Raw genomic sequence first — 27,724 nt, 5'->3', positions numbered from 1 at the left:
AATACACTAAGCTTTATTAAACACAGGCTCCAAGAAGCTGAAATTATTCTTTCAATGCTTTGTTCAAGGCAGCATCACCAATGCTTGGGATTATGCTGGGATGGGGTCAAGTACTTGATATATATATTTGAAATAACTGCTCTTGCCTCAAGGGTTTTCAGACTTGCTATTCTCTGCTAGAAACATTCTTCCCTGAGATACCTTAATCTATATTAAGGCTCTGAACTATGTGCCTTCAGGGATTTGCTCTCAAGTCACCTTATCAATAAGGTTTTATCAACTACCCCACTTCCACTGCATCACAAATCTTCTTCCATCCTCATTTTTTTTCTTCACAGCATTTACACCACATAACCCACTGTATATTTCATTCATTTGTATACTGCCTTTCATCTGCCATCCACACAGTTTTCAGTCCCATGAGATCAAGAATAGTGGCAAGCCCTTACCCTTTACACAGGCGCTTAAGATTTTACTTTCTACTAACATTTTACTGATTTTGTATGTAAACTTCAGGACATTCTAAGTGTGACAGCCCTATTTCTTTGCTAGAAATACTTATTCTCACATCTCCAATGTAAAGAAAACAGCTAAGGACTTCCATCCTAAGTCACACAACTACTTTACACAAGTGTTAGTCGCTCAGCTGTGCCCGACTTTGTGACCCCATGGACTGCAGCCCACCGGGCTCCTCTGTCCATGAGATTTTCCAAGCAAGGATACTGGAGTGGGTTGCCATTTCCTTCTCCAGGGGATCTTCCCAACCCAGCGACTGAACCGGGGTCTCCCGCACTGCAGGCAAATTCTTTACCGACTAAGCTACAAGGGAAGCCCCAACTATCTTAAAAACAGATATAAATTATGAAATTATGATTAAACCATGTTTTAATTAAAAAACTGCCTTAACGTGTTTAATGCTACCCAATTATATCTAAGAATAAGCATATTGCATTTATTCACTATTAATAAATCTAAATAATCTGAAGTCAGAAGCATTGAATTTTTAATGTTTCCAATGCCTACTTGGAATACAAAGACAAAAAAAATACAAAAGTGTTTAATGTCTCTAGATAAACAGAAAATGTGAATACTTAACAGTATTTGCTGATCCATTTCAAAATCATTATGCTGAACACCAGACACGAAGGAGTACGTGTGTGTGTATGTGTGATTCCATTTATATAGAATCTTAGAAAATGCAAACCAATCTATATTAAAGAGAGAATACAGATCAGCAGTTCCCAGAGGCTGGAGTAAGGGGGCAGAATGAACTGCACAGGAGGAAACCTATAGAAGTTAACTGACACGTTCTGTATCTTGATTGTGTTGGTGATTTCATAATTATGAGTGTCTGTCAAAACGCACCTAAGAGAACAGTAAAAATTGACTAAGATAAATACTTCATGAAATCATTAAATGGCTAAAATGACTTTCTATGACTACATGAAATTGGCGGAGCTTTTTTTACCTAAGCATAATCAGAGAAACTAAGGAAACTACATGAGATTTCTTCCAGTGACAACAAAAGACTGCATCCAGAGTGGGCTTGAAGGGATCTTAAGAAGATATAAAATCCCATGGACAGAGGGGCCTAATGGACTACAGTCCATGGGGTTGCAGAAGAGTTAGACACGACTTAGCAACTAAACAATAAACTGGAAAACAAAGACCTCTAATTACTCACCTATTGTCAGAATCAAGTAAATAAAGCTTTACCTGAAGGACATTATTCACTACTTCAAATGCACCAGAAAAGGAACTCAAGCACCACGAGAAACACAGTAACATGGGATCAGAAGAAGAAAACAACAATTCTCCAAATCCCGAACCTAAAGTCACAGAACATTGCAATCTTGAGAGATTCAGAAGGGCTGTCATGAAGAAACACAATGAGCTACAAGAAAATTCAGAAAAAGTATTTTAAAAATTAATGAACAGAAAGAACACTATAATAAACAGACTGAGACTGTAAAAGAGAACCAAACAAATTCTGGAATTAAAGCACTCAATAACTGAGATGAAGAACACATTAGAAAGCGCTGGATATAAAGCAGATGGTAGGGAAGAGAGAACTGCTCTTCAGGTGAGTCTGAAAATAGAAATCTAGAAATGATGCAGGTAGAAAAGGAAAGAATAAGATCTAAAAGGAGAAGAAACTCTGCGAGAACTATCAAGTAATAGGAAAAATGGGTGTACCAGAAGAGAGGGAAAAGAGAATTTATTTAAAGAAGTAATTGCTGAGAAGTTTCCAAACCTGGAGAAGGAACTGGATGCACAAGTCTAAGAAACTAAGAGAACACCTAATTCCCTCAACGCAAAAAGACCTCTTCCCAGATACATCATGTTAAAACTGTCAAAAGCCAGTGACAAAGAGTTTTAAAGACAGTCAAGGTAAAAAAAACCAAAGAGTAACCTACGAAGAAACTCCCATTAGACTACCAGCAGCATTGTCAGTACCAGCCTTCCCCAGCGGCTCAGTGGTAAAGAATCTGCCTGCAATAAGGCAGGAGACCCAGGCTCAATCCCTAAGTCGAGAAGATCTCTTTGAGAAGGAAATGGCAACCCACTCCAGGATTCTTGCCTGGGAAATCCCATGGACAGAGGAGCCTGGTAGGTTACAGTCTATAGTGTTGCAAATCAGTTGGGACATGGTTGAGCTACTAAACAAGCTTTCTCAGTAGAAACACTACAGGATAGGAGTGAGTGGAATGACATACTCAAAATACTGAAAGACAAAAACTGTGAGCCAAGAATACCCTATCCAGCAAAGTTACTCTCTAGATATGAAGGAGAAGTATAGCATTTCCCAAACAAAAGCTGAGGAGGTTCATGACCACAAGGCAGGTGGCACAAGATGAGGGTTGGATCCTTGGGTGGGGGAAGATCCCCTGGGGCAGGAAATGGCAACCCATCCCAGTATTCTTGTCTGGAAAACTCCATGGACAGAGGGGCCTGGCGGGCTCCAGTCCATGGGGTCACGAAGAGTCAGACGATGACTGAGCACACAAAGACACAGGGCTGCCTTACAAAAAATGTTGAAAGATCTTCCTTCTGAAATGAAACGACACAAAACTTTGAGTAAGGTAATAGAATTTCTAATTCTAATAGAATCAGAAAACGGTAATTCTGTACTAGAATTAAAGTGATTAATTAATTAATTAAACACTGTTAAACATTTAATTACAACATAAAGGGGAAAAAGAAGTAAAAATAACTATAGTGATGTTAATTTGGTAAATAGAAAGGAATAATTTGGGACCACAAAAATATTGTGGAAAATTCATATAGGCAAATGAAGATAAGATGCTATCAGCAGGAAAAGAACTATTTTATCTATGAGAAATTTATATACATCCCATGGTAACCATGCAATAATTCTAGGTAAGACACAAAACACAACAGAAGAGGAACTAAGAAAAACATTACAGAAAACCACCAAGCTAAAATGGCAGACAGAAATAGACACACACAAAAGAAACAACAAAGATACAGAATAACCAGAAAATAAAAGATAAAATTAATAATAAGTCCTTGTTCACCCATTGTTAATACCACCCTAAATGTAAACGGAGTGAATTTTATCAGTCAAAAAGGTACAGGGTGTGGGAATTCCCTGGCAGTCCAGTGCTCAGGACTTGGGTGCTTTCACTGCCGTGGCCCTGGTTCAACCCCTGGTCAGGGAACTAAGACCCCACAAACCACATGCTTCAGACCAAAAAAAGAAAGATACATACATACATGCTGGTTGAAAAGATTAAACTAACAAGACCCAACTATATGTTGCCTCCAGAAGACTCAGCTCTTAAGACAAACACAGGCAAAAAGTGAAAGAAGATGACATTCCAAGCAAACAGCAGACAAAACAGACCCCAAAAGGGTAATGAGAGACAAAGATGGACAGTATATGATGATAAAGGGGACGATTCATCAAGAAGGTATAACAGTTAATAAGATATATACCTATTACATAAGGGCACCAAAATACACAAGGCAATTATTAACAGACCTATAGAAAGAAACTGACAGCAAGAGAGTTAAGAGTAGGGGACCTTAACACCCCACTTACGTCAATGGACAGATCATCCAGATAGGATGCCAACAAGGAGACAGCAGTCTTAAGTAAAACAACACATCAGATGGACTTAATAAGTATCTGTGTCAGACATTTCATCCAAAATGTAGCAGAACACACATTCTTCTCAAGATCACACAGAACATCCTCAAGAACAGACCATATTCTGGAATGTAATACCAAGTCTCAATAAATTAATTAAGACCCAGATCAAACATCTTTTCCAACCCACAGAAATGAACTATAAGAAAAAACTGGAAAATTTCCAACTATGTGGAGACTTAACAACATGTTAGTGAACAACCACTGGGTCAACCAAAGAAGAAATGTTTTTATACCTGAAGATGAATCAAAACGTAAATACACCATTACCAAATCTATGGGATGCAGCCAAAGTGGTATTAAGAGGGAAATTCACAGCGATACAGGCCTACCTCAAGAAACAAGAAAAATTTCAAATAGAAATTCAAACCTTACACCTAAAGGAATCAGAAAAAGAGCAAAGTCCAAAGTCAGTAGAAAGAAGGACGTAAAGATCAGAGGAGAAATAAATGAATTAGAGGGTAAAAAACAATAGATTTTTTTAAAAAAGAAAATTGACAAACCTTTAGCTAAACTACGAAAAAAGTATCTGATAAATAAAATCTGAAAACAAAAATGAGAAACTACAACAGATACCACCGAAATACAACAGATTATAAGAGAATACTATGAAAAGTATATGCCAACAAACTGGACAACATAAGAGAAATGGATAAATAGTTAGAATCATGTAACCTTCTAAGACTGAATCATGAAAAAACAGAAAACCTGAATGGGCCAATCATTAGACCAATCACTAGCAGAGAAATTGAAATACTAATAAAAAACCTCCCCAAAAACAAAAGTCTAGGACCAGATGGCTTCACATGTGAATTCTACCAAACAATCAAAGAAAAGCTAGAGTCAGACTCTTTCAAAAAACTGAAAAGAGAAAATGCTTCTAAACTCATTTTACAAGGCTAGCACAAGGACAATACAAAAAAAAAAAAAAAATTACAGGCAATGTCACTGATGAACACAGAGGCAAAAGTACTCAACAAATACTAGTAAATCAAATACATGTGTGGAAGAACAAAACAGGTAAAGCAGGTCAACTGGTAATTAGACTGAAACTCAACTTTTGATGATGAGCAAACTGCAGTGTATACAGAAGTCAAAATGTAATGTCATGGCAAATCTTCTGACCTACTCTTCTGCAATGCTCAATGTTAACACAAAACTACTTGCACTGGGCCCAGCAACCAAGAGTAAATGTGCACCATGCTCACATCCACTATTCTTAGCTATACACTAACTAAATTTGTGTAACTTAGCTACACAAATTTGCTTTTCTAAAAGGAAAAAATCCCTCAAACATGTAATAACCTTCTATGAGTCTTATTAGGCATCCCAATATAAATGAATTCCTGAAATGGCTTTAACAGGAACATAAAAACCCTTAGCAATTTCATAATAAATCTGTAAGACTTAAAAAATGTAGCTCTCCCACTAGCAGGGTCTTTTAAGTACTGAAAAGGAAAAAAGGTCCTTACAATGCTGTAAGATAAAAACATTAAGATAAATTAATCAAATACTAGGTAACTCCTTTAAAATAGTGTTATTACTTCAAAACATGTTACTCATACCATAAATATAACTGAAGTCTTATTATTTTAAAAAGGGCTTCTACAAGTATGTGTGTGTATATATGAATCACTTTATAGTACACCAAAAACTAACAAAACATTATAAATCAACTGTGCTTCAATAAGGGGAGGGGCACTCTACAAAAACAAGATTGAGAACATTTTTCCCAAAAGTAAACAAACTAAAAATACTCCTATTACAACTGAGTATGTAAAAATATAACATCAATAATTCTTTTCATTGAGAATGTTTAGGCAAACTGTAGTTCCCTTTATAGGGTTCACATATAAAGAATATTACCACAGTATGATTTAAGCCAGTGTGCTTCAGCCATACTCTCCAAAATACCTTTCTATAACAAGTAACTCACCTATAACACTCATTCAATAAATATTTTAGAGACTAATTTTGTACCATGTATCATGTTAGGGACTAGCTATGGCTGAAACACTCAAAACGACTTTGTAGTGGTATTACAACACACATTTATTTTCTCTTCCACACTGTGAAAAGCCATTTGGTATAGCACAAAGACTACTGACCTAGAAAAAAATATGGGTTGCAATTCCTGCTCTGTTTACAAGTCCTTTTTAATTTTCACAGTAATATAGAACCATGTGTTATATACCATGCAAATCTGATTCAGAGAATGAAGTGGACTATGTAAATTTTTTTTTAATTTTTTTAATTTAAAGTAATTCAGAACTTGTTACATTCTCAAGGCTACTGAAGCTCATAACCATTAGAAATAACAAAATACTCTAAACCCTTAAAAATCAAAAAAACTCCTCAGACTTTATTTGTATTAAAGCTAGTGTTCGAACTGCAAAACGTCCTCCACTAGGTCAGATTCTTTTAAGACTTAAAAAAGAAAAATATATAAGACATTTTCTCTTAAAATCTTACCTTTTAAGAAACACTTCTTACATTTTAAAAGTAGAAAAATACTATTCATTAAAACAAAAAAAAAATAACACTTCTCTCAAAAAACAAACAAAAAACCCCCAAGACATTCAAATGACATATATGATTGTACTCTTTTTAATAAAGGCTTTATATATAAGCATTTCCTTGTAGGTGTACAACCCCCGGCCTTGATATACATATAAATGGATCAGTTTTTCCAATAGAGAATCTACCTAAATAAGAATTTCTCTTTGTCTTTTAGAGAACATATGAAAAGGTATTAGACTTTAAAAAGAAAAGAAAAAAAGCTGTAATCATATAGGAAGCCCCCCATCAACTATTTTAAAGACTTCAACCATATTTACCCATTTTTATACCTTATTCAAATATCTAACACTTTTGCTAATCATATGATTTTTTAAAAGAATTCAAACAGCAAACAATAAAAGATGTATTAAATAAGTATGGCAAATTCTATCCTTTTAAGAGTACTTGCATATTTAAAACATTTTATTAAGGTGTGAAAGGGAGGGGAAGTTTCACAAAGATTTACTGATATGATTATCAATGCTTTCAATGAGAATAAAACAGATCTTGAAATACGAATTGAGAGTCAACTACTGTCCACCTTAATTTTCCTTCATCTGAAGTTCAGAGGTAATATGTGTCCACTTTAGGGAAGATTTATATTTGAAAAAGTTTATTAGAAAAATAAACAATTTTAAATTTTACAATATTTTCCACTTCCAAGAATCTTTCAGATAGAGAAGATGAGCCTTATGATTTAAACATGATCCAATTTACAAAATCTCATTTAGTCCTATTGAGTAAAACAAAATACAGTAACAAATAGGGAAATGTTAGTAACTATTAAGAACTCCAATGTAAAAGTTAAAAAAGTTAAAAAAAAAAACAAAACACCATTTGTTGCATGTATCTAGACTGGCCATATTTATACTCTCATGTATATTAAAAAGCTTCACTGAAATTTAATGTGCTGCTTTATTACCAAGATAATACTATCATATTAAAATATAATTTGTGCAATCTAGGTTTATTTTATAGAAAAAATTATCAACTATAACCAGGGATTGACAAATTTTTCCTTAAAAGGTCAGATAGTAAACATTTTGTGCTTTCAGGTAATAAAGTGTCACTACTTAACTCTGTCACACAGGAAGAAAGCAGCCACAAGTAAATGAATGGGTATGCCTGTGAGCTGTGGTTTTGCCTGCTGCTAAAAAGACAATGCATATTATATATATATGTGTGTATATATATATATATGGGGTGAGGGGAAGAGACGCAGAGGGCAGGTAATACAGGGATAGGAATAATAATATAGATGGATAGCTATTACTAAATAAACATTATAAAATAAAAATTTCCACACTTATTTCCCAATCATAATTGCATGTGTGTATATATGTATACATACAAGTTATAAAACTATTTCATTTGAATTTCATATTCTTTTTGGTGTGTGTAAATAGTATCAGAACAAAGTCAGATAAGCAGCAGAGTATCATGAGTGACTGAATACTCAGAGGGTAATCAATAACCATGAAATTTGGTTTTGACCATCTTAGTATTTCTACACAATGGGAAAACTAATTTATTTGCTGTGCCCCTGAAGAAAACATTAGATGTATAATTCAGATGTCGTTTTAAAACTTAATTGAATTGTTACAATTCTGAAACTAAATGTGATTTGCTTTGTTTTATTAGAAAAAATACTCAGGCAAGGTCTACAATCATCGGTCAATTAAGAATGACTTACAAGAACATGAGGCAATAAAATAAAAATACAGGTACAAACTATATATCTGAAACACTATTTGGCAATTTTATAACAAATCAAAATTTAAAAAGAACAAAGGAGATTGCAGATTACTTCGTAGATACAGAATAAAGCAATTGATGAAGTGCTTAAGCAAAAGAAAACAAAAAATAGTAAGAAAACACACTGCTTTTCTTTTCAAAAATAAAATCACATTTGCTACAGATCGCATGAATAATACCCTTATTAAACAACCATTCCAGAACGTCTTACAGAAGCAGTGCTTTTATTTGCACTTCATTTAATTTTATATGACTTACTTCATGTATATAGCTCTTTAACCCCACTGTTAACCAATAAAGCCTCCCATAATTTTTATCATTTTTAAAAATTTTTTTAAAGTAAATGAGAAATGATTTATGTATCATGGAACCTTTCCCATTTTGGAACCAAAAGGCTTATTAATTCTATATTTTTGTCTATTCTTTCTTTAAAAAATTTTAGTGTAAAAACTGCTGGTTTTTTTAATATCACTGTAGTAAAGTGAAAACTCCTCAATCAGGAGTAGTTTCTGCAGTTTGACTGCATATAACCACATACTTTACAATATGTCCTTCCAACAGTAAGGAAATAATTGATTTCACGGTCACTGTCAGAAATGAGTGCCATAATTCTATTATGGGTAATAGGTCCTCCCTCAAAGACTTTCTGGAAGGATGTTCAATGTGTTTTGCTCTTATAGATATTAACAGTAGTACATAGTCCCTTAAGTCTGCAAAAGACATTTATTGTTAAAGAAGGTGCTTTATTAACAATTCCTCTGGCAGCACTAGTGAATTACAATATCCTTCAATATTATTTCTACCCATAATATATACATTTAACTTTTCATGCCTCTAGAAAAACATCTACAGTACATTTCATAATATAAAAATATATTACAAATCTGAATTATTTACAAGCAATGTTCTATTAACTCTATGCAACATTTGTTTGATACAATACTAACAAGTTACACATACTTCCATTTCTGTAAGTTAAAAAAAAAAAAAATCCATATGGCTTCTTGCTTACCAAGCAAGAAAGTGATTTTATTTTCCTTTTCAAAACCAACTTTGGTGCATAAAGGATTCAGTTTGAAGATACTTGTAAAAAAAATACGATTTTTCTTATGTTAAGAAAAAAACAGCTCACAAACCAAATGCTTTCCTCAAAAAGAAAAAAAAATAGAGGCTTATTATATAGGTTAAAATGAAAATATGAGGATTATTCAAATAATTTGAAATAGAGGTTTTTCAAAAACCGTTAACAGATTAGTTATATAGGTAAATATTAACATACTGTACTCCATGAGAAAACCCTACTCCTGAAAGGGGAGCCACCAGACATTCTGCAACACTCTTTAACAGAAATTCTCAGCCCTAATTCGATAGACGAATTTTTAGTTGATTGCAAATGTCGTTCACTGTTTGCTTAAATACAAATTGAACACTTTTCTTATCAGAGTTCTGCAAAAGAACACAAATGGCAACCAATCACATCTATTTATCATAATTGAAAGGTAAATTATCTCTCGATAATTTTCATTGTCTAATATTTCCTAGTAAGACTTCAAATCAATAGACACTGTCAAGATAAATATCCTTACAGTGCTTTTAGTATTTGTAAGGGCACATGTTGTAATTGGTTTTCTTTCCAATATCAACTACTGTAATCACTAAAGGGTTTAAAAAAAAAAGCAGCTTAAAGCAGCAAGCATGCAAAGCCTTTAAGAAGCTGATCCGCTAAGTTGCCAGAAGAGTGTTTGCTCAGTCTCCCACAGTACCACTCCATGAAGATGTGGATATACAGTAATATATTAATATATTCCACAGAAGAGCCTACTTCATTCACAGAATGTTTACACTAAGCATAAATATTCTAAATATTGGATTTAAGGAAAAAAAGGAAGGGGGTTGATTCTAATGTGCAACTTTTACTAAAACCCATTGTCAGTGACTAAGACTGCAGGTGTCCCCGCTTGTTTGCTTTTTATGTATTTATTTATTTTTTACCTCTTCAACCTCTTCTGCGGCATTGTTCTAGAAAAAGAGAAAAAGGGATAATTTTTTATTCAACTGAATGAAAAACACATATGAAGTGCTTCAAAAATACAAATATGTATATAAGAAATAGGAAATGTGACAATCACTGATCACCATGAAAATTTATTTCCTAAGCATTCACACGATGGATAAAAATTTAGTTACATAATATACAACTTTTTAACAAATCCTTTTCATGTAACCTATTAATGTGTTTCTAAAAAAGAATCTCATGTTTAAATTTATATGAAACAAATTAGTGTTTAGTGTTTAAATTTCATATAAGTGTCCTTTTTACTGCTATTTTTGAAGCTAATATATTTTTTGAATGTTTGTCATGCTTTCATTTTGAGATGTGCATAAGCTGCAAACTTTTTCTCCTAAAACAAATTAGAATAATTCTTTCTTCCCCTCTTAATTGCACATGCTGTCCCACTCCAAGTCCAAGCACTGCTAAGCTGCTACAGCATGGCAAATGTAGGGGGTTCTAGAAGTCCGCACCACTTTAGGGTAGATTTGATTCTAATTTCCAGAATCATAGAAGCATGAAAGTTTATAGACTCAAGATTAAATGGTAAGATGGGTGGAAGATGGTTTACAACTAAAGAAAATTAACTCCACAGAAGTACCAAATACATCTTAAGAATGTATATCTTCATTACCCCAGAAATTAATAACAACTGCAGAATTATACCCTGAGAACAGGCGATGCAAGTCCTATGCACTTCTGGACATCGGTTCTGAGCTTGAACAATTTTTTTGTCACTTTCACCAAAATATCTAAACTGCTTCCTATATAGCGTAAGAACAGCAAAAATAAGCTGATTTTGTGAAAAAGGAACACTCTCATAGAGAGTGGGAAGTAGAATGCAGGGCAGAAACACAAAAGTTAGTCTCAACCTTTTATTTAAAATTCATGCCCCTTTATCAATTCACTGCTTACGGCATGTTTAGGACCATTCTTGGTTCTCCCAAAATACCACTATTTTAGGATGCTAGTTTTAATCACTCCCTTCAAAGAATAAGCATAAATAAGCCCTAAATTAGGTGCCAGTAAATAAAGAATATCCAATTATTTTTCTTTAAAAAGAGAAAGGTAAAATCATTTAAGGTTATTTCACTGTTCTCTCTGCTAGCTAGTTTCTTGATAACCTAGCTCATTCCACAAAAAAAAAAAAAACAACGGACTTATCACACTTAGCACCTTCACCAAAAGATGCTTTAAAAATCTGGAAGCATCTCAATGTCTCCTTGCAGCAAGGGCCATTATGCGAGAATCTCACTCTCAAAAGATGTCTCACATTCCAAAAAGTTGAGTCGTAGAATGAACAAAACCTTCCAATCAAAATCTTTGTTTCAAATTTTGGCACAAGACATAGTACCTTTAGGACAGCTGAAATTCACATTTGGGATTATCAATCATCATGTCACCTTATTCTTATCCAAACTACTACTGTATAAAGTATATATTAAACTAGAATTCCTTTTTAAAATACAGAAAGTTCACCCATTAAGAGTGTCTTTTAAGCATTTTCAACCACTTGTTTAATCACCATAGTATATGTCATTTGCACACAGGCAGAATGAAGCTCAGTCACATCCTGGTTGTGTCATTTTGGGCAAGCTATGTACCTCTTGCCTCAGATTTCTAATCTGTAAAACAAGACATAAGAACACCTACTTCACAGGCCTGCTGTGAGGAGGAAGTGTTACGTAAAGCACCTAGCACAGTGACTCAGCAAATGGCCAGAAATGGTGGTCTCTTCTCCTTCCCCTACACTAAACACATTCCATATGCACGACACACAAAAACAAAGCTAAGATCAAAAAACTTGGAAATGTGAACACTCCAAGCTACCTCTTAAAAACAAGCACAGTAATATTTGATCTGCTCTTTTGAAAAGTCTAGGAAGAGTCTAAGTTTAAGAACTTCAACCATAAATGGTATTTAGTGAACACATGATGTATGTCCAGGTCTACCTGTCTGATATTATTAAAAAATAACTACATACTTAAACAAAAGGCACTAATTTTCAAAACACTCTACATCACAGTCTAAGCTATTCAAGATAAATCTGGAATTAACGGGACATATAAACTTGACCAAAATATTGCCCTTCTAGAGTCTACAATTTATGTATCACTGTGATGTAATTTCCATACACAAAGTCCCAGAAAGCAAGATATGCTTGATACTGAAACTCAGTACTTAAAATAATTCCCGACCTTATATCCAAAATTTAAGATTTACGATTATAATCCAAAGTGAAACATCAAAGCAAGAATTAAATTACCTGTATATGTTTGGGTCCAAAAGCAAGGCAGTATCTTTGGGTAGCTTTGATAAATGAACTACTTTAGTTTTTAATTGATGTCGTTCACTTTCATTCACCCACACATCAGGCAGACTGTGAATTAAAAAAACAAGTCATATATAAAGTAACATTAAGTTTAAAGTTATCCTTCACATACCTTCACATTACTCACATTACCCAGCTTTTTCTGACTTGTCTGACTGGGTCACCTAGGTTAACAAGCTTATCAGACACCAAGGAAACTCAGTAGTCTAAGTAATGGGATGTAGAGACCCAGTCAGAAAAAGGTATGGCAAAATTTTAGACATAAATCTGGAAATGATTTTTGATGGCAAAGTCATCCCACAACTTGGAAACACATATTAACACACTGCCTGTCTCTTAACTGGCTAAGTGAAATTAGAGGATGATGTGATAAAAAGCTGAAATCTAGTTTCTTTACAAAGAAATAAGAAGTAAAAACCCCACCAGGTTAATTTCCACTTTGAAAAAAATGAATTTCAGAATAAAAGCATTTTGATATTTGGACTGATCAATTTCTAAAATATTAAGAATACAGACATCTGAATATAATTTTTTTTAAAGGAACTGTTATAAACCTTACTATAAAAAGAGCTCTTACAAATCAGTATGAAAAAAGTGAACTCTCATTAGGGGAAAAAGAATAGGGGAGACAAAGGACATAAACCATTAATTCACCAAAGATGCAGTTTCTCATAATCAAAGAAATGCAAAATTTAAGAACTCCAATAGCCAGTGTTGAAATAAGTCAGAAATAAGCTCTCTAATGTCATAGATGAGGCTAGAAGCTGACACAAGCTTTCAGGAAGGCAATGCCTATCTCCATAACATTTTCCATAGCTTGTAAATAAAAACAAATTTTAACATTTTTTTAACAGTGGAGAAAAATGGGTAACTTTAAATGTTCAGTAAAAAGTTCATTAAATAAATTTTACACAGACGTTTCAAAATATTTTAGAATAACATTTTTTTTAAAACCTGGACGGGAGGGGGTAAAAGGAAGTGGAAAGTATGTCCTACACTCACAGACATTTGATAATCACGGGATTTTTAAAAAGTTAAACAGATTACTTTACTTCAATATGCTAATGTGCACTGTAAACTCCCAAATCTATTTTTTAAATTTATTTTTATTTGGAGGATAACTGCTTTACAATGTTGTGCCAGTTTCGGCCATACAACAACGTGAACCAGCATGTACATGTGTCCCCTTCCTCTTAAACCTCCCCCCACTCCTCACCGCATCCCAAATCTATTTTTAAAGCTCTTAATTCATATTATGTTCATTAACATCTCTTTGGACTGGAGTTTGGGGAATGATATTGTAGAAAAATATATAATAACAAGAATTAGTATGGACTATCTCTTATTAATTTTTAATGAGATTCCATTCATTTCAATTTATTCTATTACTGGTGCTTTTCTATGATATACCTTCATTTACCTTCTGCAACAACTAAAAAATTTTTTAAGAATAAAAGGAATATTGAACATGAACTATCCAAATTAAGGAGCACATGGGTCAGAACCACTCTAATAAAAGAGTACTAAAACTCAAAGAAAAATATAACACTCCTAGAACACTCTCCAATTGCTTTTTTCAATAAAATATCATTAATAGTGTCCTGAAAAATGTTTAGAAATTGTTAAAATAATTGACTCAAAGGCTTAACTAAGGTTGCTTACGCCCCATCCTACTTGAAGGTTATTAAAAGTTCTAAAAATAATCACATCCTAAAAATGATTAAAAATTGCTATGACAACTTACATTAAAAAAACTATTTTAAAAGTTAATTTTAAAGCTTATACCTTGAGCCAGGTACTCTTAAGAGCCTTTACAGATTATCTTTTTCATGCTGACAACCTCAAAATGTTCTGTGATTTCATTCCTGTAAGTCTCCTATATTTGAACCCAATAGCTTAAGTAATTTTTGAGTAAAAGATTTTAATAAGAGTAAGAAATCAGTCTATTAGTTATATATGCAGTATTCCAAATACTTACATGTCTTCAGGCATCCAATGAAGCAAAAGTTTTATCTTTCCAGAATCCTCTTTTCTCTTAGCTATTACCTAGCAATGATATAAAATAAATTACAGTAACTATTTATAAAACATCATTCTAATAGGCTTTAAAAAAGCTTTCGGTCCTAACCAAGAACTGAAGTGTTTGTGTCTGGGACCAGGTGTTACCACCACATCTTGTCCTACCCTAGTTCGTAGCAATTCCACCCTTGATCATCTATTTTCACAAAAGAGAAAAAGTGAAGTAGCTTTATACAGCCAAAGACAAAAACCGTATTATCTCCTAAAATGCTGTTTATTTTACTATCTACTAAATCTTTAGCTGAGCCAGAATACCAACCAAGAATCCACATTGGCTAAATGGGTTGTTTTTTTTTTTGGGGGGGGGGGGAAGGGGGGAGCCGTGAAATGTGTTTGAAGAACAAATGAATAGTGAAGGAAAAAAGAACATTGGGAAGGGACAAGTCTCCTTTTTATGATTAAGGTATTTGTCATTTGTGTGGAGGCTTTTTGTTTGTGGGTTGATTCGTGTTATTTTAAATGAAACATTAACCAATCAGTGTTAAGGTTTGATTTTAAGGAATTTGGTTTGATTTTAAGGTGTGATTTGATTAAGGAATCTAAGTTAAAGTGTGGATCAACTAGAGCTATAAGGACCTATGTAAGTGTAGGAAAAACAAAATGCTTGTCTTTCATTACCAGATGCTAAAAACTAAAGTAATGATTCTTAAAAATCAATCAAAATGGCATTTTATAACTCTGAGAACTTCCATATTAATGAAATTAGAACGCTAGTGTTTTAATAATCTACATGTCAATATTTTTTACCAAGTTTTTAAGTTTCAAATAGCCTCACAAATTAATGTTATGTGTCATCCTCAAAACATATTAGCAGTAAAAGCAGTACTTCACACAAATACAAAACACTTTCTAGCCTCATTATTTAAAACCCTATAGTTAAGTACTCTAAATCTAGACTCAGTAATAGGATTAATTTAAAAGCCCAAAGACAGATCTGAAGACGCTAAAACAGACTATCTCTACATACAAAGAAATAAGATATAAAAATAATGCAATGCAACCAAGTATAGCAAATCAACTGACTGGTAACTGGGATTCTGCTGACCTCTTCTGGAGAAGGCTCAAAGAAAATGTCTCAATTAAGGAAGACAAGTCAGGCAAACTGAACAGCATAGCACACCACGTAAATATCCTTATGTAAAACGTTTCACTACCAGTATGCCTATCAAATTAACCATAAAAGCTAACTTGACACCAGAAAACTCCTATTTACAGTTAGTACTGAGCACTGACTATGAACAGAAATGATTCTGTTTAATACAAACTGCCTTCATCCACCTTCCTCAGTCACAGTCACAGAACCTTCAAGGATTTCCTCACCTAGCTCCTTTCCTGTCTGTTGTGTCCAAGGAAGACCATTACCCATTATGGATGTTTCTTCCTTCCAATTCCCCCAGGAAAAAGCATTCTTCAGATTATATTACACCTTTTGTTACTTCTCCTCAGTCAAGGTACCTCTGCCACCACAATGTCGCTTGGGGTGCAAAACCACTGTTATTCCTAGGTTTTTAAAAATTTATTGATAACAAACAGCTATCAATCATGTTCTTAAACCCTCACAGATGTTTTCTACAAATGCAAAACTTTTCATTTTCATAGACTATGTTAACAGAGTAAATTTAAAGTTTTCTTCCAGAAAACTAATATCACATTTTTAGTTCCTCCATTTTTTGATCATTTTTACTTCTCCTGTGGTCAGCTTAAGGATTTCATCTCAAGGATCGGCTCTAGTGAAATCATGTGAAAACTGATGCTACACTTTTTAAAAGAGAACCTTACCTATCATCATCGCCTCTATTCCCTAACAGGTAGAGGTCCCTGTTAAATACTAGACCATTATTTCATCAGATTTATTACCCTTTTAAATCATTAAATGTTGATAGGTCCCAAACCTCATTCCTTCAATTTCTTCTCTTTTCTATTTAATACGTCCTAGGTGATCTTATCCAGTCTGGTATCTTTAAACACCCTAATAGACGAGAAACTTCCATTCTTATCTGTAGCCGCTTCTCTCCCCTAAGCTCAGATTCATATCCATCTGCCTACATGACAAAACCATCAGATGATCCACAGAATGTGTTGAAATTACGGCCCTTGATATTCCCCTCTCCTTCAACCTGGGCTTCCGTCGTGGCTCAGTGGTAAAGAATCCAGCAGCCAAGCAGAAGACACAGGTTTGATCCCTGGGTCAGGTGGATCCCCTGGAGAAGGGAATGGCAACCCACTTGAGTATTCTTGCCTGAAAATTCCCATGGCCAGAGGAGCCTGGCAGGCTATAGTTGATAGGGTTGCAGAAGAGTCAGACATGATTTAGCAACTAAATAATGACTCCCTCAATCTGCTCACCTCACAGACTCTATTAAAAGGCAACTCCATCCTTTTGGCCAGCTGTCCAGGCGAAAAACATTGGCGTCATCTTATCCTCTTGTTACCATACCTGATCCATCCGTAATTCTCATCAATACTACTTTCAAATGACATCCAGAGCCTAACAATTTTTAGTATCTCCACTACAACCATTCTGGTCTTTTCTCACTTGAGATACTGAAAAGACTGACCCTTTCTCTCCCCAACACTGACCTACAATATGCTCTCAATACAGGAACTGAAGTGAGCACATTAAAACCTACATGAGAGGCAAGAGACTAGTGAGTTCTCTAAGGCAGAGGGCAGAGACAAAGATGAACACGCAAAGCTACACCAGGCAAGTTTCCAGTAATGGGAATGTTCCAATGTATTTTTTAACTATGGTGGTGGTGGTGGTGGTTTCACTGGTAAGTAAAACTGTCAAAATTCAGAGAACTGTATACTTTTTTTTTCCCCCTGGCCACAGAGCTTGCAGGATCTTAGTTCCCAGACCAGGAACTGAACTCAGGTCCCAGCACTGAAAGCATGAAGTCCTAACCACGGGCCCACAAGGAATTCCCTTGTATACTTAAAAGGGGGAGTTTGTATTTACTACATCTCAATAGAACGTTTATTTAAAAACTCACATCAGAGCATGGCTACTCAAACTCCTCCAATGGCTTCCCAACACACACGGAATAAAAAGCCAAGGTGTCAGTCCAGCCAGATTCTCCCCATTACCTCTCTGACACGTCTACTCTCTCTGCCTCAATCATTTGCTCCAGCTACACTAGCCTTTACACTGTTTCAAACATACTTGGCATATTCCTACTTCAGGATTCTACACTTGCCTCTGGCTATGATGCCCCTTCCCCCAATAACTGAATGGTTCATATCCTCACTTTCAAGTTTTTAATTTTATTAATTTACCCTGTTTATCATGTATCCCCCATTAGACTGTAGGCATGGTTTTTTGTTTTTCATCCACTTTGTTCATTTCTGTATCATTAGTACCTGGCACGTGTAGCTGCTTAATATTTAAGTAAATGAACACATTAGCCCTAATGCCACACTCCTTTTGAGTCTGGGACCACATCTTACCAACCGCTAAAAAAAATCATAATAAAAAACTTAGAAGGTAGAAAGGGGGAATTAGAAGTATGGGATTAACAGATACAAGCTACTATACATAAAATAGATTAGAAACTAGAATTTATTGTATAGTATGATAAATAATCTGCCTGCAATGCAGGAAACTGGGGTTTGATCCCTGGGTCAGGAAGGGAGTGGCACCCCACTCCAGCATTCTTGCCTGGAGAATTCCATGGCAGAGGAGCCTGACAGGCTATAGCCCATGGGATCACCAGAGAGTCAGCACATGACTAAGCGACTATCGCTTTCACAGGTAATTATATTCAATATTTTATCATAATCTATAAAGGAATATAACCAGAAAAATTACATAAATATAACTGAATCACCTTGCTGTATACCTGAAACAAAATATTGTAAATCAACTGTATTTCAATAAAAGAAAAAGATCACATGGATAAAATTTAAGTAACTTATTTTCTAGTTCACATGCTTTTTATTCAGCAAAACCCTTAAAAGTCTACTCTATCAAATCATCATGAAATATTTTTTATGATCAGTCAATCTTCAGGCTTCTTTTTTTTTACCTTTTTTTTTTGATGTGAACCTTTTTAAAGTCTGTATTGAATTGATTACACTGTTGCTTCTATTTCATGTCTTCTGGCTCTCTGGCCCTAAGGCATGTGCAATCTTAGCTTCCCAACCAGGGGTCAAACCCACATCCCCCTGGCACTGGAAGGCCAAGTCTTAACCCACAAGATAGTCAGCAAAGTCCCAATCCTCAGTTTATTTCAACTTGTAAAATGATTAATACTTTGTATCTCCTATGTGTTAATACATAAATGTAAACTTGGATAATAAACATTAATTTCATAGAATAATTATAGACCTACCAAATCATAAGCCTATGTGATCAAATTCCAAAGGAGGACTTTAACCATCACTGCTGAGCAAGCTCCTAATCTTGCTGAATCCCAACAAAATTCCCAGCACAGCCATTTTAACTTTGTCTTCAAAGCCTCTAGTTTTCCTTCTGAACCTTTCTTATTTAATAAATGTATTTCCAACATTCTTTAAAAGCACATACGTATGGCAAACCTTTCCTTAAACCCAACTCACACCTATTATGTACTCCAAGCTCAGAAAAGATTCCCTTTCCTTGTGTCTAATCGTCTACCTTCTTGTCTTTGAGAATCAAAATCAAGGACTGTGAACTGAAAGTAGTCATAGAAGAAAAAGTGAAAGTACAAGAAAACCTCATTAGTAGAGGAGTTGGGAAGAATAAAAGATTCAAACCAGCAGAAATATCCATACTGATCTTTCATATTCAAATTCTCATGCATTTTGATTAGAATATATAAAACCTAAATTCTATTTCAATTGCCAAAATTAAAGAAACTCTCTTTCCAGGGATTCAAATCACTGAATCTGGTCTAAGGTTTATCTCTACTAACTCACCTACATCAAACTACAGCAATGTAAAGATGACTGGATAATAAAATGGCAAGGTGCATAAGAGGAAAACAACTCTCTATTAACTTCTAGTTAACCAAAGACAAACTAGTTGTTTTTTTTAAATTTGATATTTTGCTTTTTCCAACACAGTTATCCAACAAATATACACACAATTCTACACGCTTCAGAAACATCCACAGGAAAAAAAAAGATAAAAATTCCTTCTTTCATGAAGCTTTCACTTGATGACCATTATTGTATCTTCTGTTTAACACAAACTGTAGATGTGCATTTTAGGGGACACAGACAGCATGCAGAAACAAAGACAGGGATGTACATTAAAGGAAATCTAATATTCTAACTTTACATATAAGGAAACCAGAGGTCAGAAAACACACCTAGTTTACTTAGTCAGAAATGGATCTTCAAATGCTTAGCAGCCCAAATGTCATCCCAATTTCCTAAATAGCTCAAATTAAAGGCTAAAAAACTTCATGTGATCTTTAAACATGGAACTGTGGGAAGTATGTGAAAAAGAAAAAACAAAACGCCAGATACTTACAGTACTGTGGAAAACAACGCTGTGCCCCTTCCCTAAGCTCTCTATGTGAGCCGAGAGGTTAAAGCATATGGCTCGATGCCTTATCGCATCCAGTGTCTGTGCATCGAAGAAATCATGCGGTCGTGCTAAAAGGCAACGCAAAAGCGGTCAAGAATATTTAGAAAAACGTAACTGTCTCAGAACAGCCATAATTAGTGACCCATTTTTCACAAAAATATTCACTAGGTAGAAAAGACTGAAACAATCTATCTAGTATTTAAATGTCAAGACTTTCTTTGCTTTCAAAGCACAGAACCAAGCTTACAAGGGTAAGGGTGTAAGACGTAGAACTCAGCCAGTGTGGTTTAATTCTGCTCCTTGGTGCGTGAGATTTTAACCTTCGACCTCACGGCTGTACACTTTAGCTACTCTCTTTTTCATATAGTTTTGTATTTTACTCCAGGATCTCTCCTGAGCACCAGTCCTGCATTTCCAACAATATGACCAATGTCTTCATCTGTGCACTACAACAAGATCTCATTCATCTCAGCCAAACATATTAAATACATTTCATGAACAGCTTACATTAATATGTAATCAAAATGTGCTTCAGATTTGACAAAGTAGTAATTTTAAAATTTTAAAATTTTGGAATTTTTGACAAACATTTTCTTGATTACGAGTGACTCTTGTAATGATAATCTAAGAAAATTATAAATACATTTAAATGCCAATGAGTACTTCAAAATTCTTTCAAACTCCCAATCCCATCAGTTATTAGCTATGTGACTTTGCACAAACTGCCTGATCTTTCTTAGTCTGTTTCCTAATTTGAGAAATGGAAATGCAATAGCTATAGATGATGAGTAAAATAAATGCATAGGAAAAATGCCTTAAGCCATAATGCAATTTATACTGATACGCTTATATCATTTTTTAAAAAAATAAATGGACAAACCTAGAGTAAGCAATCTTTTAGTATGATCACAACAAAGTTATACACTAAAGATTTGATAAGATCATTTTTTAAACTTCTATTTTCATCCCATTAATAACTATAAATTGTGTTGTTTCTACTCCTAATAACACTGTTCAAAGTAAGGAAAGTGCATTTATTATTTTACAATTGTGGAGCTTTCTAATACACGTAAAATATCTCAATATCATCTTAATAAAAAATTAAATTTTACCGACAATAAAAGAAACAGCCTAATTTCCTGGTACATCATATTCTAAATTACATATATGCTGATTTACCACTGTTCTGACTTAACACATGGGTAGACTGAAATTGTCTCCACTACTCATGGAGTTCTCAGTACACCTACACACATGTACCAGGTGGTATACTCAATAAAGCAACCGGAATAGCTCTTTTCTCATTGGATTTTTGCTCAAAAGGAGATAAACAGAAAACCAGCTGGTAATAAACTAACAGAACCCACAAGATTAACAATGCAATGACAATGGGAAATCAGTTTTTTAAAACTCACATTTATTTATGAGAGGAAAAAAGTCATGATTTTACCGAATGCTAAGAAACAAATCCCCTTCCTACTTCACCTGCTGCTACTGGTGGAAAAAATATGTACTTTCTCCATCTCTCCAAATAAGCTTATCCTTCTCAAGAGAAAGCATATTAACAATGACTCACCCCTCTAAATCACTCAAATCTATCACTCCTCACTCAAGTTTCAACAAACACAGAGGTCATCACCTGAATTAAATTTGGAATAATAAAAAGAGCCCTCAAATTTCATATTCTATGCATCAGACCTTAACCATTTTGTGCCCACTACTAAAGAATCAAGAATACTAAACTAGAAGAATATCTCCAAAGCAGGTGTGTGTCATGACCCACTAGCATGAGGAAGAAAATAATACGACTTCTTTTTTCCCCCATTTCTGTTTTTCAGTATTCCTTCTTGTCAGTGTACACTAGCAGTGTTCTCTCCATACACTGTAAGTACACCAAGTTAAGACTGAATGCCATTTTTCTTTATAAGTTATATAATAAAAAACTTTTTGTTTGAAGACCACAAAAATAAAGACTGTTTTCCTGTGGCTCAAAAGTATACAAACATCTAATTATGTCCTGTCCTAAATATGGAGGCTACATCTCCTAATCTTGTAATTAAGCACATAAACACTACACATATGCATCACAGCAGACTGTTAAGCACCAAGACACAGACTACACTGAGTTTCCTTATTCACACACACTACTTTGGAACTAGATAGGTTACTTTATTTTTACCTGATGTTTAAATCTTTAACACGTTCAAATTTTCTAAAATATTGTTATTAACACCAACATTGTCATAATTCAAATTGTCTTAATTCAGAACTACAATAGCCCTCAAAATCTACTTCTATAAAGTTTGTACTATAAGTCCACATGTACTTCTGCTCCCTCAGCTACTAGAGGTAAAACATACATCTGAATTCTCACAGGATCAGACCAAGATCCTATCTGTTCATCACTATTAACAAAAATAGATAAGCAGAGTTGAAGAATGGCAGAAACTGAACTTGCATTAGAGCCTAAGATAAAACTAAACCATCTGATACACTGTCTTAATACACTGTGTGTATTAAATACTTACGTAACGAGCGTCGTCTTTTGTTCTTTAATTTCCTCCTTTTGTTCATTCCAGCTTTAGAAGGAGATTCTTCTTTGGCCTTTGGCTGGCTAGAGACTTTTGAGGAGTTCTGCTGACTGAAGTGTGTGGGTACATGGCGAGCTAGCCCTCCCTGAGAAGCAAAGCTGGCATTGCAGCCGCCGACGACACACTAAATAAAAAAACAAGGATGTCAGGGGTGCTGTATATGATGCAAGCAAAATAGAAACGAGTGGATACTTTGTATTTTCAGAATTAAATCAGTAACACTACAGAACTAATTCCAGAAAGGATCTATGATCCATGGACAGAGAAACTTGGTGGGCTACAGTCCATGGGGTCGCAAAAGAGTCAAACATGACTTAGCAACTGAATCACCACCACCACAGTCTTCTTGCAAAACTGAGAAAACAAGGTCCACTTAACTACCCAAGTCTCCTGGCAACTGCTATTCCAACAATGGATGCAGAATGTTTGGAAATCACTAAAATTACAATTTTACTAAGACTTCTAGTTAGATCTTAAAAAATAATATTTTCAGGTCTTCTAAGAAATGAATGTTACTAATTAAAACATTTTCCAAAAGTGATCCTAAAAACAGCAAAATCCACACTGGATTGCTGGGGGGTTTCCATCAGGGATTTATTCCAGTTGTTTAGTTTCTGACTTGACAACCAAACAAGCAGCAGGCAAATCTGCCATGTATGCCACTAAATGTATCGAACACATTATTCCCAGGTGGTTCAACTTACATTTTTCTAGATTAATACCACAAGACTCCACTGTTCCCACAATACTGCCCTCTAGTGTGTGTCTGTGTGTGTATTCTTTCAGATGAGATACCGCTACCATTTCAAACCTCTAAAAGCACAATACAGCCCTCTAGAGAGAGAGTGTGTTTGTGTGCGTGTGCACGCACACGCAGAAGCGACTGAGTCTTTGTAACCCCATGGACTGTAGCCCTCCAGGCTTCTCGGTCCATGCGGCTTTCCAGGCAAGAATACTGGAGTAGGTTGCCATTTCCTCCTCCAGGGGATCTTCCAGACAACAGCCCTCTATTAGTAAAGATCCTAACTTTATTCACAAAATCTCTTTAAATCTGACCACATGAAAAGAGTTCACCCTCCTGTGAGGAACATCCTCACACTTTCAGATCATGATTAGATCATCTATCCCAACCCATCTTTTCCACGCATTTTGAGGACAAGAATATACTTTTACGAATATATACATTGCCAGAAGCACCCTGCAAATCATAGCTATTTCTAAGTACACTGGCTTACAGATTCTGATAAAAATCAGTGCTGGCTGAAACACTTCACAGCAAAACCCTTGCATAGTGCCATTAAGAATCATTCTACTCATTTCACTATATGAGACATGTTAAGAGCTCCAACGGTACTCAGTATTGCTAACAGAAATCTTTGACCATTCTAAAGTGCACAGTAGGTTAAGAGAGAGAAGATGACTTAAGATTTTAGTTCAAATACTTATCTATTCCATATTCAGTACTATTAACATTAGATGCTAGAAGTGTAAGGATGGATGAGAGATACTTTTCGCACTGAAAGTGCTTAAATGTGATCAGCAAGACATATATAGATAAAAGCGACAACTTCAAAGGACTATCATCAAGGCTAAGGGACAAAGAGTTATGGAATCTTGAAAAGAAACAATCAGCCATATTCAGGGCTTCACAATTCATTTAATTCTTACAACTCTCATCAATAATGTGGTCCTCGGATTGCCTACATCACAGAAGGCTCAGCTACAGATTCTGACCTTGAGAAAGAAGCTGGGCATCTGACGGTTGCTAAATTCTTACAACCTAAAATCCTACTACACATATTTTGAGCACCAAAAAAGAATAATGCTTTTTAAAGTTTCCATCTTCTGCAGATCATCACACTGCCAGAAAACACCACTAGCTACGACAGGAGCCACCAGTCAGACGCTGCTACTTACACTATAAATAACGCTACCAGAAGAAACTGAATCTTTGTTTTTATTTAATTTTATTAATTTTTTGAGGTGAATTTCATATAACATACCATTTTAAAGTATATAATTCAGTGGTATTTCGTGTATTCACAACCTACAAACAAATACAAGGTTTATAAGGACAGCTCCACATCCTTGCCCAGACTTGTCATTTTTCCTTTATTTTATTAAAACTATCCTAGTGAGTATAAAGTAGTATCTCACTGTGGTTTTCACTTGTATTTTCTTAATAACCATTTTAATTTAAAATCTGATAATTCCTTCTAAATACCAAAAAAAAATTTAAATATGGTTGGAAAACATGAGTGTGTGAATCTACTTTTCCACTTGCAAATTTTGTGAAATTTAAACACAGATGCAGATAGGGAGGGGGTAAATTAGTAGAAGACTGGGATTAACATACACACACTACTATGTATAAAACAGATTAACAACAAAGACCTACTGTTTATATTCAATGTCTTGTGATAACCTTTAATGGAAAAGAATCTGAAAAAGAATATATATATATATGTATTTATAACTGAATCTGTTTGCTGTATACCTACACCAAACAGTGCAAATTAACAATACTTCAATTAAAAAAAGGTTAAAAAATAAAATAAATATAGATCCAAGTGTTCAGAGCCTGAATTAAGAGTGCTGAAGGAGAATCACCCTGAAGAGTTAATTTCACACTCAATACATGCTAGTCATTAGACACAAAGAGCTACAGAGTCCTTAAAATGCAGCTAGTTCAAAATTTTTAAAAAGTGTTGCAAGTATAAACTGCACACCAAATTTGGAAGATTTAGTACCAGAAAATGCAAAACATCTTAATAACTATGTATATTGACAAGAGGCTGAAATGATCAAATAGGTTAAGTCAAAGATGTTATTTAAATTATTTTCATTTTCACTTGTTTTAACTATTTTAACACAGCATTGAAAAATTTTAAATATTAAATAACATTCAGTTCACACGTTATTTCTATTAAACTGTACAATACTGCCATAGACTAAGACATGCAGTACTTATTTTTCTTGCTTTTCCATTTTAAAAGATATCACCCCCTGTATTTTCTAACACCTATTCTAAAAACATACTTTATTATTTACTTGGCTGTTACTGAGTCTTAGTTGCTGCAGATGGGATCTAGTTCCCTGACCAGGGATTGAACCCAGGTCCCCTGCATTAGGAGCTCAGAGTCTCAGCAACTGGACCAACAGTGAAGTCCAAAAAAACATACTTTGTGTCAGTTACATATTTTGTGTCCCATGTGACAGATACTTCAAGGAATGCAATAAATAAAACAGCTTTACCCTTAGATTCTTGGTTGAGTACTGGTTATTCAAACAAATTTATGGACAAAATCCACATTCCAAATTTTAGAATTGCTACTTGACTACAGTTAAGGCAGCAGTGACAGTAACTGTTCAGAGTCAAGTCCCCAGGTTTAAATTTCAAGGGATTTGTCATACGGATCCACCCAGGATTATCCTTAATTACAAGGATTCAAATAGGCTGACAGATTCATTCTGTCCCAGGTTCCTTCAAAACTGCAAAAAATAAGCCCTGGTACTACCTAGAACTAAGAGAGTAAATATCTCAAGTTTATTTCAATCAGCAATGATTCAATGCTCAGAAAATGAATTCTAACAGAAACTTGTTTTTTCTTTGGTTTTGATTATTCATCCATCAATCAAGAATTAAAACCAAAAACTAAACAAAGAATCAAAAACAAATGTTAAAAAGAAAACAAAGTAAATGAGAATTTAGAATGAGAGAAAAGAGCACTTTCAATGAAGACAAATACAATACAATCACACACCTTTCACTAGAATACAAATTCATTTACCCTAACAGAAAAATATTAAATGTCACTAATCAATATTCCACTCATTTAGTGTTTATCACAGAGAACAAGCTGAGAGACAAATCTGTCACCTCAAATGGTCTTATTGCATTCACTCGTCTTAACACAAGTATTTCATGGTGTTGAGTCATTTCACTGTTCAAATAGTCAATGTTTCACCCGCACATACAACAATGACCACTGACCACAAGCTGCCACACATGGTGCTATTCAAAAAAAAATCTATTTGAACAATCGGGAAAAACTGGTCACTAGACAACGAGTGTTTTAAATGTTCTATCTTCCAAATCCACTGAAACATTTGTTAGCTGCTATTGTGGGCATGTAGCTGTTATAAAGTTTGAAACATGGAATGACAGTTTTTCCAAACAGACTTGTTTGAATGAAGCAGCACCAAGACTGTCAATCATATTCACACTCCCGTAAGTGCTATAAAAATCTACAAGGGGCGACTGAAACAGAGCAGAGAACAGAAGATACAGGAGTATTTATTAGCAAGTGATGTAAAAGAAAACAAAAACTCCAGGTACAAATGATGGTTTCTTAGTTTTGACACGTGTACCACAGTATGTGAGATGATAACATCAGGGGAAACAAATGGGGTAAAGGTACATGAGTACTCTCTGTACTATCTTCCCACATTTTCTGTAAAATAAAAATTTTCCAAAACAAAGTTTTTAACATCCTCAGGTAGAAAGCACAGCCTATACAAAACCACAAGGAGGGCAAAAGGAGATCCATTTGAGATGTACAAGTAGTTCAGTATTTGGCTGGAACACAACTCCTATGAAGGTCTAGTAAAGGAATGAGTAAGACAGAAGCAGATAGGTATCAGATACGATATTGTACATCATGCTAAGAAA

At 34.6% G+C, this 27,724-nt stretch overlaps 1 protein-coding gene across 2 annotated transcripts in view; it reads right to left on the bottom strand.

The window, feature by feature from the left end:
• Window positions 1–8,347: 8,347 nt before the first annotated feature.
• Window positions 8,348–27,724, bottom strand: part of AEBP2 (AE binding protein 2) — a 67,036-nt gene continuing 47,659 nt past the window's right edge. For both annotated transcript variants that reach the window (XM_043440159.1, XM_043440160.1), the window contains exons 4-9: window positions 22,990–23,176; window positions 20,405–20,529; window positions 14,849–14,916; window positions 12,805–12,918; window positions 10,481–10,507; window positions 8,348–9,934 (exon numbers count right to left, since the gene is read on the bottom strand). In XM_043440159.1, coding sequence (XP_043296094.1) covers window positions 9,889–9,934; window positions 10,481–10,507; window positions 12,805–12,918; window positions 14,849–14,916; window positions 20,405–20,529; window positions 22,990–23,176 — 567 coding nt within the window. In that variant the 3' untranslated portion in view covers window positions 8,348–9,888. The remainder of the gene's footprint in view (window positions 9,935–10,480; window positions 10,508–12,804; window positions 12,919–14,848; window positions 14,917–20,404; window positions 20,530–22,989; window positions 23,177–27,724) is intronic.

The sequence above is a fragment of the Cervus canadensis genome, chromosome 21 (assembly GCF_019320065.1).
Source record: "Cervus canadensis isolate Bull #8, Minnesota chromosome 21, ASM1932006v1, whole genome shotgun sequence".
Taxonomy (NCBI): Eukaryota; Metazoa; Chordata; class Mammalia; order Artiodactyla; family Cervidae; genus Cervus; species Cervus canadensis.
The sequence above is the reverse complement of the archived record's forward strand: the minus strand, read 5'-3'. Positions and strand labels throughout refer to the sequence as shown.